Below are 14,343 nucleotides of genomic sequence, written 5' to 3'. Positions count from 1 at the left end.
TGTTCCACACGACAATTATATTAATCAGTAGAAATGGCCCGCTGCATGGCAGGCACAATGTTGGTATGTTTATATGCATTATATTGTTTAAGCCACATATTGAGGCAATGTACCAACATGAAAGACAATAATAATAATAATAAATTAAGTTTCTGACACTTAAAAGACATTCCCGGAGTCATCAAGCTAGAGATGGCAGGGCTAAGTGTTGAATTCAGGTAGCGTTCTGTAGCTTTACAAGAAATGCCCAAGGTCTAAGGATAATCTGGAAGAGAAAGGTAGACTTGTTGGTAGACTTCCTAAAAGTATATTTTGGATTTATAAGCATTGTTCTAAGGACAAAGTGCAGAAATTTTAGCAGATTTCCAAAAGGATTCTTATCCCAGAAAACTTTAAGAATCACCAGCTGCTTTGAAGAGGACATTATTTAAGAGATATGGGAACATATGTATAACTGATTCACTTTGTTATAAAGCAGAAACTAACACACCATTGTAAAGCAATTATACTCCAATAAAGATGTAAAAAAAAAAAGATAAAGGATATTAAAAAAATAGTCACAGATTTAAGCTTCAGTCATGGAGAAATAGTTTAAATATATTTTAATTGCCAACAAAGTAATTTCAGTGCAGTTACATGATAGTGAGTCTGGCCTTCTGCTCAAATCTCATTATATAACCCCTTTCTGGGCTCTCTATTCTTATAGCGTGATGAGACTAAGGCTGGGCAGTAAATAAACGCGCACCGGCTAGAGTGCACCCGTTCTCTACCTGGCAGTCTCCGGCTCCCTACACAGCTCAGGGAACACCAGACAACACCCAGCACTGGCCTGGCCCATCTTGGGTTCATGGCAATCAGCCGTGCGCAGGCTGAAGATGGTTGACATCTTCAAGTCTGAAAACTTGTTTCTTTTTCATTAGACCTGACAAATAGTATGACTTTTTTAAGGGGAGGATGTGACAGATATTTTGGGGTCACTTTTGTGGGAAATAATCATTCTTTACGTCATCCAGCAGAGAAAAAACAGGCAATGAAAGAAAAGCACACTCTATTTTTCTCAGTTCTTTCCCTTGCCTAACATTTTAAATGCTTATTTAAAATTCAGAAATCTAACCTAATTTTAGCAATGTATAACTACAATATAAACTGTAAAGTCATCAGCACCCATAATTAAATATGGCAGTTGGCAGTAAAACTGATGTTTAATTATAAATCTTTCAAGGATATTACCAAAAAAATACCACTCCAAGATGCTTTGGTCTATTCTATCTCAATAAAACTGGGAAGAAAAAAGAAGCTTTGGAAAGAAAAGTTCTATTCTGGTTGTGATTATTTCACAGTTAATTAAAAAAGGATTTGTGCCTTTTTTTTTTTTTTTGGTCACTTTTTCAAGGTCCAAAATTTTTAGCTTCCGTGTCTAAGACTGTAGTACAGAATATAATTCTAAATTGGAAGTGTATTATGGAAGCATTCATGTTGTAAATATTTGCTAAAAACATAATGATTATTGCAGTTAGTTATCTTAAATATTCTGTTCTTGAGCTCTTACTGATAAAACACAATTGTCCTCACTGGTTATAAAAAGGAGCTCAGAAAAATGAGATTTAAAAGCTGACTTTGTTTAAAAGTCTTGACATAATTCTTTTTAGAAAGATTTAGTGGGGTCTTTAAAATATCAATGTTTTGATCCCAAAACTGACTTACGTGCAGCAGAGATGGCGCTAACGCAAATTTTATTGGCATAATGTTTGCTAAGCAGCTGCTCCAAAAACTACATCCTATCATGATTTAAAAGGCTTTTTTTTTTTTTTTTTTTTTCAGTACGCAGGCCTCTCACTGCTGTGGTCTCTCCCGTTGCGGAGCACAGGCTCCGGACGTGCAGGCTCAGCTGCCATGGCTCACGGGCCCAGCCGCTCCGCGGCATGTGGGATCTTCCCGGACCGGGGCACGAACCCGTGTCCCCTGCATCGGCAGGCGGACTCTCAACCACTGCACCACCAGGGAAGCCCTAAAAGGCATTTTTGATATTGATCTTACTAATAAATATGGATCAACATCAGTTAATCAGACAAGCCCATTATTACAAAGCAAGTCACTTTAAAAAGGTTTTTTCTCAGACCAAAAGTTATTTGTCTTACAATTGACACAGGATAAGTCTTTTACCAAATGCTTTACACAGGAGCAAGAGTGGAAGTTTTCACATTGGTCCATTATGTTTTAAAATATTTTATTCTTCAATAAGTTTAATGGTTTGAATTTTAACAAGCAATGACATATAGCTGCTCAATACATAAATATATTTGGCCTGAATTTCCTTAAAAAAATGACTATGGGTGTTAACTGGACTTATTGCAGTGATCATTTCACAATATATACATATACTGAATCGTTATATTAGTTACACCTGAAACTAATATAATGTTATATGTCAGTTATATCTCAAAAAAAACTTTTTTTATAGCAATTTGGCATTGCCCCAACACCCAAGCTCATGATCAGGAAGTTCGTCTCAATAAAGAGGAAATAAAAAAGAAAAAATTATGCAAGATAGATTCAAGTTTTTCTGAGATATGGGTGTGGTTGTTCAACTTACCTACTATAAAAGAAAATGAACATAAAACTTTAAAGTTCACTTTAAAATCTTTCTGAACAGAAAACAAAAAAGCCAGACCTTCCTGAACTGTCCTCCCAACAAATGACAGGGAGAAAATCTCCTCTGTCATTCAACAGCCTCCACCAACGACTCCACTTTTTCTCGGGAACTAGGTTTCTGCGTGTGTATGTTTCCCAAACTGATTCCCAGATGCAGCCACGCCAATCTGCTTGCAGGCCCTGAAACACGCCTTGTTAGAGCGCATCTCACACCCCATTCCTCATCCCTCTCCCATGCCCAAAATATACTCCTCACCCAACCAAGTCTATAACATCCTTTCAGAATCTCTCATAAAATGTACACGTCCCCATGTACCCTATCCCATCCCAGCTACATCTCTATTTTCGATATTCTTGAAAGAAACGTGCAAGTTGTACTGTTTCTGTTTTCCCTCCCTGTGGGATAAGAAGCATACTCATTTCTGTCTCCGTTATATCTCTTAATAATCTCCAATTCCGGGTACAGACCACACAGTGGGTATTCAGTAAATGTGTACCTATAGCAAAATAATAATGCTGTGCTTCTTTTATACCTGACTTGATTGAAGCCAAAAGTGCACTTAAACCTGTGCCTAAACACACACACAAATAGATGCGTGAGCAATGCAGCGATTCGACGTAAAGTTCCATGAGCTCTGTTGGTATGGCCTTCCTGGTACGTGACAACCCCACCTGCAAGCTGCACTTACGAGGAGCCCAGCTCCTGATCAACAGCAACACAAGGACATAGGGCTCAACAGTTCAGCGTCAGGCTTGCCCTGCTTCTGGATCTGACACGTGCAGAAAATAAGGTACATTGGGTTTGGAGAGGCATATGACTTTCTTGTAGCTGATTACAAACTGTGAGAGCCAGAAAGGATTTTTAAGGTTCTCTCTCACCTCAAGTGACAGCTGAGGACTGGCCCCGGGAAGTTAGGTAACATGGTAAATAAAGGTCATGGTTACTGGCATAGCTGGGTACAGGACCCGGATCCCCTTATCTTCCAGTCTAGCAATCCTTCCAAGCATCATGCTCCTCTTTCTAGTGATGTCTGTCTTCGGCTGCTATTAAAATAAGCTTTCCTTTTCAAAACATTCATTAGAGTGATGGAGGAAGGTAACAGCAATTGTTTCTTAGAGATACACAAGGAAACTAGCCCACTCAGAGACAAAACACACGCACACATCCCTAAACACACCTGCAACTTCAGTAACATTGTTTCTTGGCTGCTAAGAAGGCAGTCCATCTCCAAAACTATGCAGCTGAGTGAAGTGAGGCTCCTCCGGACTCTGGACAAGCCTCAAGCTACTTTTGACCCATTTCCCCAAATGCTTAAGTAAGATATTAATTTTTTTTAACTCTAAAATAAAAAGTTTATCCTTTTTCGTTATCTGTAAAGTCAGTGAGAAATGTCATTCCTGATAATACTGGATAAAGAATTTCTTAGTGGGGTTGACTGGAGGGCAGAGTTAGAGATGGGGGAATCAATAAGAAACCAGTTTGGACTTCCCTGATGGCGCAGTGCTTAAGAATCCACCTTCCAATACAGGGGACACGGGTTTGATCCCCTGTCTGTGCGCCACACTACTGAGCCCACATGCCACAACTACTGAAGCCCGTGCACCTAGAGCCCGTGCTCTGCAACAAGAGAAGCCACCGAAATGAGAAGCCTGTGCACCGCAACGAAGAGTAGCCCCCGGACCCGCTCGCCGCAACTGGAGAAAGCCCGTGTGCAGCAGTGAAGACCCAACACAGCCAAAAATATAAATAAATAAATAAATGAAATAAAACTAATTAAGAAAAAAGGTACATCTTTAAAAAAAAAAAGAAAGAAACCAGTTTGTCATGGTAGACCTTCAGCAGGCCCTCCTTCAGGACTTATATTTTCTTAATACCACCTTTCCGTATTGTCTACTTATTAACCCCTTCCCACTCACATACATACCAGACACACACACCCTTTTCTGAAAAGCTGGAGGCAGGGTCACCTGCTCTTCTGGGGCTCAGCCCCACGACTGTCTCTTCCATGAGCCCCTCCCATGTCCTCCTGCATGGAATTCCTGCAGCAATTATGTAATCTGAACGACATACTTCACAGCTTAATTATCTACTCCCATACTCATCTAGGTTTGCTATGCATGTGAGAAATTTCTTCCCAACAACACAAGTTTCTTGTAATCAAGAAACAGATCTCATACTTGTGGGGTTTTCTTTTCTAATAACCTCCTTGGTTAAGAACACAAGGATTAACAAATGAAGAAGAAAAAAAAAACCCTGAAAAGTGATTCATGTACAATTTCTCCATTTATCATTTCATCTGGACAAGGTAATCAACGTAGGGTATATCAACAATAGCTGTTGGTGGTTTAATTTTGTCTTATAGTCAAGATGTCCCTAATTAGGTTTTCTCCTGGAGTCTTTTGAGAGGCAGACTGGCCTTTGGTTCTGTTTCAAATCATTCGAGGAGGAAAAGGTCCTAGAAATAGGGAGCAGAAATTCCAAGCAATTTTCAATTCGCCTTTGAAGTCGAATGAAACCTTAATAACTTGGGACCCCATTCATATTTCATAGTGATGCTTATTTGATCTTTCTTAATGTGAATTTTTTTGTGGCCAGGAACAACTTGCTATGATTACTATGCTAAACTCAGCGCCCTGCATCGTAACGATCACTTAAACGTTTATTAAGAACCTTCCTTTTTCTTCCTATTGCAGCCTATACTCCACACTCATTAAAAATCTGTCCCTAGGGCCTTTATACCTTGACAACCATGCCAATGGTTGTGCACAAAATTTAAGAGGTGGGAGATTGCCCATCCATCACACTCTTTGAAAATTCAGGTTCAATCTGACAGACAGACCTGCCTTGTTATATAGTCAAGCCTCCTCTTTTCCCCGTAATTTTTTACAAAGATTGTCAACGTAGATTAGATTTTCTGAATTCTTAAAGTATCCAAATCGTGAGGCCAAACAGACTTAGAAAGGTAGGACTCATACACAGGACACTTTGAATTGAGAACCTGACTTCTCACAAAGAAACTGGAGGCAAGCAGTTGTTTCAGAAATAAAAGGAAAACGTTCTATACACACTCTGACTTTAGAATCACATTTTCTTAAATGTGATATTACAATAACCCTTATCTTCTCCCACCTCCCCAATATCTGCAGTCTGTGATATTTTGTTTCTTTGTTTCATCCGTTCAAATAAATTTCTCATTAAAAAAAGAAAAAAATTTAAGAACTATTTTTAAGTTTTTCATTAGCTTTTTCCTATCTCCCTTAAAAATGTCCTGGCTAACATTTATGGAATGTATGCCAGGTGCCAGCCCCCGAGCTAAGGGTTGAACTGGATTGGCTCATTCAATCTTCAGGGAAATTTAGGAAGTGGGCCTGGTTACGAGAGCAAAGAGCAGAGCCTCCCAGATCACAGAGCCTGCACCCAGGAGCCCAGGGCCCTCTGCCTCACCACCACGTCACACCTGTATCCCACATCTGCCTTTAGAAATGAGCACAGGCAGGCTTCCTGAAACGCTGTAGGCATGTCACCTCCACAGGCAACGTGTATCTCAACATTTACACAACAGAGATGTCTCCTCCAACAGCACTTCTGCCTCCCGAGGAAGTTTTGACACTTAAAAGAAACAGTCATCTTTTTCAGGCCTCTTGTAGCCTCACCTGCATAATGAAAAGTTGCTGCCCTGATTTTTTTTTTTCAGGGAAGCCAAGAGAAGCTGGAGGTGGGCAGCAGACACTGAAACTGGGGGCTGAACTATTCAGTCACAATCTGAATCTGGTACCGGGCTTGACTGGTCCTCCCTGACTCTTTCAGGGACAGAACTTCTCAATCTTGCTAGAATGTTCTGCTGTCTACTGAATACAGTGAGGCCAATTCTAGTTCATCTGACAAGCACCTCTGTGCTTTCATGGTTCCGTCCTGTGAAGTGACTAGCAATATTATTTTACCTTTTTACCAAAAGTTTTCAGAGTCGCTGAAGTGAGAAAGATGGATCACATTTTTTTCCCCCTCAGCTAGTCTCGATTCTCATTCAAAAGCAAGGTACAGGGCTTTCCTGGTGGCACAGTGGTTGAGAGCCCACCTGCCAATGCAGGGGACACGGGTTCGAGCCCTGGTCCGGGAAGATTCCACATGCCGCGGAGCGGCTGGGCCCGTGCGCCACAACTACTGAGCCTGCGCTCTGGAGCCTGCAAGCCACAACTACTGAGCCCACGTGCTACAACTACTAAAGCCCGCACGCCTAGAGCCCGTGCTCTGCAACGAGAAGCCACCGCAATGAGAAGCCCGCGCACGGTAACGAAGAGTAGCCCCCACTCACCGCAACTAGAGAAAGCCCGTGCACAGCAATGAAGACCCAGTGCAGCCAAAAATAAATAAAATAAATAAATTTATTTTTTAAAAAAAGCAAGGTACAAACAGGAGTCCTGGAAGCCTGACCAAGAGCCCAAGTTAAAGAGAATAGAAGAGAGGAAGTGTCTGTGTGTGTACATGTATGTGCACATGTATGTATGTGTACATGCATGTGTGTGTGGACGTATTGTAAGGAAACTTCTGTTTCCATCCCAATTCCAGACACATCCAGGCTTAAGAAGTTACAAAACATAGGGAAAAACAAAGCAGAGTTTTGCTGGAGAAGTAATATAAATGGGAACATTTTTTAAGTCATTTTTCATATAATTTAAAAGGTGCTATGTTCAAATACAAAAAAAACCTGAGATGTCTAATAGAACACACAATAAAAAGTGACTCTTTTTACAACACCAGATGCTTAGAGCCCTTCCCAGAAACAATCACTGTCTCTAGCATACCCTTCTACAAGTTTTCTGTTTATTTGCAGGTTTATCTGTGTCATCATTTTACACAAATTTGTCTAAGCTGACAAATTATACCACACCTGACAATCAGGGCAGACCCAGGAAGAGCTGGGGAAGCCATGGCATCCCGTGCCCAGGGCTCCATTGGGACGTGGACAGAGGCAATGAGAGCAGCGGAAGCACTGACCTAAGGATCTAACCTACAGCAAATGCGGGGAGCGGATATGGCTGAGAACTCCCCATCCAGTCAGAACTGGTTCAGGAAATGACCAAGTACAGTCCAAGCCAGCCGGACGAACGGCCCACGACCTCAGGACAAGAGGGGAAGGGGTGGCAGGGCCTGACGTAGCCACCAGGATCGGCACTGCTTGGGTCCCCATGCCACCTGCCTGGGAACCATCTACAACTTCCATGAAGCAAGAATGAGATGATGACTAACCACTACTTTATAGTATAATCCTCTTCTGTATGCTTGATACAAAATACATATTAAGAAAGTTTAGAGAACTTCCCGCCAAGAACGTGGGCTCCAGGAGAGCAGGAGAGCTTCTGGCTTCTTCAGTGCAACCTCTGGGGCCTAGATCCAGGGCTGGCTTTTGTGGACACCAGAGCCCTGGGTTCACAGAGGGAGCACCCCTGATTTAACGCTCTGCTGCCATTGGCTTGAAATTCCCAATAAATTCTGAACGAGGGATCCTACATTTTCATTTTGCACTGGGCACCACAAATGATACAGCCAGTCCTGCCTGGAACACTGCTTGTCATAGGGCAGGTGTCCAATTTATTTGTCAAATGTACACATGAGTGAATTAATGGAAGTTGCCTGAAAACATGGGTCTACAGAACAAACTCAGCCTCCAGGCCAATTCTGGCCCTCCACCTGTTTTGGTAAATAAAGTTTTATTAAAACACAGTCACAGCCATTTGCATCTTGTCCATGGCTGCTTTCACTCTACAGCAGAGAGGTTGAGTAATAGTGACAGAGTCTGTAAGGCCCAGAAAGCCTAAAATATTTAGTCCGGCCCTTTACAGAAAAATGTTTCGGACACCTGCCTTAGAACACTGTCTCAAATTTCTCTTCCCAAATAATTAGAACTGCAGAAAAGGCAGGTAGACTTGTGAGACCTGGAGGGTCAGCCTTAAGCAACTAGCCATAAACGAACTATATCTTAGGTGTTTATCTTTAAAGTTTCTGGGAGGTTTGCCTCTTGGACCCAAATACATTGACGTTTTAATGCAAAAAAAAAAAAATTTTTTTTTTTTAGTCTCTAATGAGCTGGATGAGTCGTTTTTACCCCGAAGGTCCCCCCTCGACAAGGGCGAGTATACAAAGGGCAGAAGCACCACAGTTTGTACTGTGGCCTTAGTTCCTCCTCTTAATAGACCCAGTGCAGAAGGAAGGCTAGCATTTAAGTGGCCACTGAACCTTGCCACACACCCATCGTTTCTTACCGGCCCAGAAGCCCTGCTACAGAAGGTCCAACAAGGACATTAAAACTGGAGTCCTGCACGCCTATGTTCTTGACTGAGTGTCATATAGGTCTACGCCCCATCGCACTGAGGGACTCACAAGTGGTTATATTATTTTTCCCCAGGCAGTTTTCAGAAACTATTTAGAGAGCTATTTCAGAACCCAGCTCTACCTGTTGGGAAGTGTTCAGACTTGGGACTTCGTGGGAGATTTTTTTGAAGGCCAGCTTCCTCATAATGGTCAGTGGCATTTCATTTCTAAATGAAACAGTGTGCAGTACCCCCTTTCCACTGTAAAAATTCTTAATTTATCCCACGTTAGCAGCCATGCAAGAAGTACATTTTCTCTTGCTAGTCAGAGTGCTGGAGAGACAGTTTAGTACACCCCTGAGAGGATTTCAGGGGTGTTTGCCTCTGATCTCTGCATACATTCTTTTACATCACAGGATCTGGAAAGGGAGCTTCTCCTGGGTAAAGAGCTAGAAAGCAATGAATTCCATCAGAGAAAAACAAGATACGTGAAAAAGGGAGGCTGTAAGAGAGGCAAGGGGACTTTCCCTGGTGGCGCAGTGGATAAGACTCCACGCTCCCGGTGCAGAGGGCCCAGGTTCAATCCCTGGCCAGGGAACTAGATCCCACATGCACGCCACAACTAAGAGTTCGCATACCACAACCAAGGAACCCACGTGCTGCAACTAAGGAGCCCACGTGCCGCAACTAAGACCCGGTGCAAACAAATAAATAAATAAATATTAAATAAATAAATAATTTAAATACAATGGTGTAGCTGCTGTGGAAAACATTAAAAAAAAAGAGAGAGAGAGAGGCAAGGACAGGCCCCAGGAAAGAAGGAACACCAGTGAAATCTCAGCTCACTCGGAGAATCTCTGTACAGTAACAAGAAAATAAAATTGAAAGAATGATTCATAGAAATGTCAAGGAATGCTAATCTTTGGGGACTCATACAGGAACTTTCTTTATTTGTGTTAGGGGAAGGGGTGACTTTATCCATTATGTCTTCATCCGTAATAAAATAATTCATGGGACCCAAAAGGACAGACATTGGAAACAGTGGGGCAAATACACAATCTGCTGACCACTTCCTGCCAGCTGTTGTCAATAAAATACCACACAAAAATTGTAAGCTGCTGACAGTATTTGTCACAGAAACCAGTAATGGGAACTCAGAAGTAACAACCCTGGGGAGGGGTAAACACAAGTCTCACTGGTGCTGTTGGGAGGCCTGTGGGAAAGGTCTGTTGTGGGTGAACCCTCTTGGGAGAACTGAACACCGCACAGGGTCTCTTCCCAACCCCTCAACCCCACAGTAAGTGCTGGCCAGCAGCCCAGACCACGTCTCAGTGGAGGACGGCGCTCGCTACTGCTGCCATAATAGGCTTCCTCACTCAAGCTGGAATTTAAACCACCAAAATAACAATACACACTAATCACAACTTACTTAAGCGTCAGACAATAAAACTGATATACTGGGTGCTGGAGAGGGGTTCCCAGCAGGATCTCCAGGTTCAGAGTTAGATATCTCCACCCTCACCCTCTCGGCTTCTCACTGTTCCTACTTCTCTGTAATACAGTGAGATTATGATGAACATGGGAAACTTGGAATTACCCTATTTAGGAAAAGGAAGCATTCATGCTGTTTCTAACATAAATTCAGATAAAGAAATAACTTCACAGTTCAGCTTGGGAAGGTGAATTTACTGTATGGTATTGTAAATTTAAATAGAGAAACATTTCAGATACTTGCTGATTCACTTAAAAATTATAATCAACCTATTACACATTACCAGAAACAACTCTTTGATGAACAGTAACAATATTTTCCAAAGCAAAAAAAAAAATATTAGTGAGAAGAGTGGCACTGTTTTACTTTTTGGCAAATTTCCTTAATGTCTGGCTCAATAGAAGACAGCTGGACTCTGCTACCACTTTTGCATTCACTCTGTTGCACTCTCGCAGGTCACGTTAGCCTTGAGAAAACTTCATGTACAGTCATGTAGGAATGAACGTGTAAAGGGCAAATAATATCTCTACGCTGTTATGAAAATCGTTTTGGCCTTGTGGACCTCTAAAAAGTCTTGGGGGGCTTCCCTGGTGGCGCAGTGGTTGAGAGTCTGCCTGCCGATGCAGGGGACACGGGTTCGTGCCCCAGTCCGGGAGGATCCCACATGCCGCGGAGCAGCTGGGCCCGTGAGCCATGGCCGCTGAGCCTGCGTGTCCAGAGTCTGTGCTCCGCAAAAGGAGAGGCCACAGCAGTGAGAGGCCCGCATACCAAAAAAAAAAAAAAAAAAAGTCTTGGGGACTCCTAAGTGTACCCAGCCCACACTTTGAGAACCACTGCCTCATGAGTTGGGAACAGTTATTATCTCCATTTTACAAATGAGCAAACTGGCATAGAGAGGTCAAGTCATGGTCCAAGGACACATTGTTGGGACAGGTCAGAGCAGATAAAATACAAAGAGCATGATACCCTCATTTGGTTGTTTGTTGCAAGAACTGACTGAGATCATGAAGGTAAAGCGTTGAGCATCCTCCTATCACAGGCACTCAATAACATCAATATTTCCCATTGGGCTAGATCTAGTAGAAAAGCCAGGGAAACCACATTTCTGATCAACTCATCACTTGCCACCAGCAAGAAAACATAGAATTCCACTGCAGGTGTTGTCCAGAGCGTGGACCCTACACAAGCTCTCGGGTTGGAAGATTTTTGCTACTCAGAAACTCCAGGGCCTTACTCCACCTTCCATCAGGCAAAAAATGTGGCGGGCTGCACACGTCACCTTCTCCCTTGGGAAACCTGAGCAAGTCAGGAGAGCTGCTCCATTATTTACAGCCTCCTTTTTTCATCACGCTATATTTACAAGGAACCCTCAACACACAACAATGGCGCCTCCAGTCTGTGCAGCCAAACCTCTCCTTGGAAAGCGTCTGTGGTCTTCCCATCCAGGGGCTCGGACTCCACTTCTCTCCTTGTCCATCAACTTTCGTAACCCACATGGCCCTCCTCCTCCTGCCTGTGGAGGGTACTCAAGCCCAGAGTGCAGGTCACTTCTGTTCCTCCTCCGATTGGGAAGTGAGCTCAGCTGGGAAAGTGAAACTCGTGCAGTTCAGGCCACCGCACTTTCAAAACACTACCCTAAGCAGAAGGCAAGAACAAGAGGTGCCTGAAGCTATTGCTTCCATCCAAGTGCAGGCAACCAGGATCTCTCACCTGGAGCACTGCAAACTGGTCTCCCTGTCTCCACTTCCACACCTCCTCACACACGTTATCCCAGGCTGCTCTCCACCAACAGCCAAAGAGATCTTTTAAAAGTATAGAAGGGATAAAGTCAGTTCTCACGCTTAAACCGCTCCCAAGGCTCCCCCACTCAGTGGAAATAAAATCCAAACTCCTTAACTTGGTTTATTAGGACCTGCCTCGTCTGGCCCCTGCCTACCTTTCTCGCTACAAGCAAGGGTTCCTTCTCTCTGGCCTTTGCTCTCTCTGCTCCCACTACCTGCAGAGCTCCCCTAGGACTTCCAACAGCTCAGAGGTCACCTCCTCAAGGAGGCCTTCACTGCCTGCCAGCTCTGCAGCTGCCGCCTCTCCATCCCTCCATCCGGTTGTACTTGAGACTTTAGAGCACTTACTCTCGGAAGTTATCTTCATTTTACTGGTATATTACTCATCTCCCTCCTTCCACATCGTCCTCCTAGAAGGTAAGGCGCCAATAGCAAGGACTCCACCTGTTCCCCGCGACATCTCCAACCGCCTGGCACCGCGCCTGGCACAGACTAAGCGCTCAGCAAACGGTGTAATGAATGAAGCGGCAGTGCCCGAGAGTCCCAAGCTGGCGTCCCTAGCGCCCCGGGCGCATCCGCACCGTCCGGGCGCCGGGACTACAGGCGCGGGCGGGCCGGGGGGCTGGGGGACCGGCGGGGCGGGACGGGGCTGCTCGCCCACCCGGCCGCGCGCCCGGCTCGGCGCAGCAGGTGCCTCCCGGGAGCGCGCACACACACGTCCGCCCTGGTCCGCGCCGCCGCCCCGCTCTCCAGCACTAACCATGGTGGCCGGGCCGCCGCCGCCGTCCCCGCGGGCGAGAGACGAGCGCGGTGGACTCGAGGGCGAGAGGCGAGCGAAGGAGCCGGTGCGGCTGACAGGTGAGGTGCCCGCCTCAGACCATGGCTGCTTCCCACAATGCCCTCGAAGCGAAAGTTTGCAGACTCCTCCCCGCGCCTCTGCCCTCCCTCCCCTCCGGCTCCTACCAGCTCCCTCCCTGCCCCCTTCTCCCGCTCCTCCCTCCTCCTCCTCCTCCCTCCTCCTCCCGCCCCGCCCCGCCCCGCCGCAGCTGGCCCCGCCCCGCGCCACGTGGGCTGCCCTAGGTGCGAATACACCTGGGCGCGCGCCTCCCCCTCCAGCCTCTTAGGCCCAGGCGCCGGGAACCAGAGCCCGCGGGATCCGCACTGAGCAGCCCCGCGCGGTGAGCGCCGAGGGGGCTGCTTTCCTGACTCTGCGAGCGAGTGTGTCATTCATTCATCCCACAAACGTTGATCAGACCTGGCTAAGAGATCTCCCGAGACACTTGCGGGAAGTGTCACTGGTTGTCTCATCCTAAACCGTGTAAGGCGGGGAGCGTGTGGCAGATCTGGAACTCTGCTGGCCAGAAGCGATTTCTTGCCTCGGATTTCTTTCTTTTCATATATATATACATATACACACATATTCATGCATTTTATATATATATATATATATATATATATATCTGCAATCCAAGGGCATAGGTCATTTTAAACTGGCCCGGTTTTAAGAGGTCTCTCCTAAGACTGGCGTGGAGCCTCTAATCTCTCTCCTCCCCTTGGTTTTTCTTAAGTCTGGAGTTTCCACCTGGGCCGTTAGGAGTCTCCAAACCCCCAAGTTGTAAGCAGAGTTATGAGTGCATTTTTATGTTCGTTTGGGAGAGTCGTTTTTATCAAATACCTAAAGAGATCTGTGACCCTAAAAAGGTTAAGAACCTTTGCCTGAGTGGTTTCTGGAAGCCAAAATTGGTGAAAATCCTCAGATCCGCCATCTGCGGTGTGGTCCAGCCCAGGTGACCTGGAAATAAGGGAAGCTCCGTCCATCTGTGCATTGATGCCACATTGATCAGTGCTTTCTCTGTGCAGAGTCCTACAGAAGGAGGGTGGGAGATCCAGCTGGGAACAAACAAGCGCTTTCTTCTGAAGCTTATAATCTCTTGTGGCTCAACAAATAATAAACAAATAAATAGATCATTAGAAAGTAATGAGTGCTAAGTAGATGAGAAGATTTCCAAGAAGATGAGTACAGGTTTCTGGGACAGGCACAAGGGAAGCTACATTTATTTAGCTGGGGTGTCAGGGAGAGCCTCCCTCTGAGAAGGTGACATGAGATGT

At 44.9% G+C, this 14,343-nt stretch overlaps 1 protein-coding gene across 1 annotated transcript in view; it reads right to left on the bottom strand.

Annotated features, from left to right (window-relative positions):
• The window catches only part of AP1S3 (adaptor related protein complex 1 subunit sigma 3), a 55,353-nt gene extending 42,219 nt beyond the window's left edge, over window positions 1-13,134 (bottom strand). The window contains exon 1 of the mRNA XM_067740410.1: window positions 12,995-13,134. Within this exon, the coding sequence (XP_067596511.1) occupies window positions 12,995-12,997 (3 nt within the window). The 5' untranslated portion in view covers window positions 12,998-13,134. The remainder of the gene's footprint in view (window positions 1-12,994) is intronic.
• Window positions 13,135-14,343: the final 1,209 nt, after the last annotated feature.

This window comes from Pseudorca crassidens, chromosome 6 (assembly GCF_039906515.1).
Source record: "Pseudorca crassidens isolate mPseCra1 chromosome 6, mPseCra1.hap1, whole genome shotgun sequence".
Classification (NCBI taxonomy): Eukaryota; Metazoa; Chordata; class Mammalia; order Artiodactyla; family Delphinidae; genus Pseudorca; species Pseudorca crassidens.
This window is presented reverse-complemented; position numbering and strand designations above follow the sequence as displayed.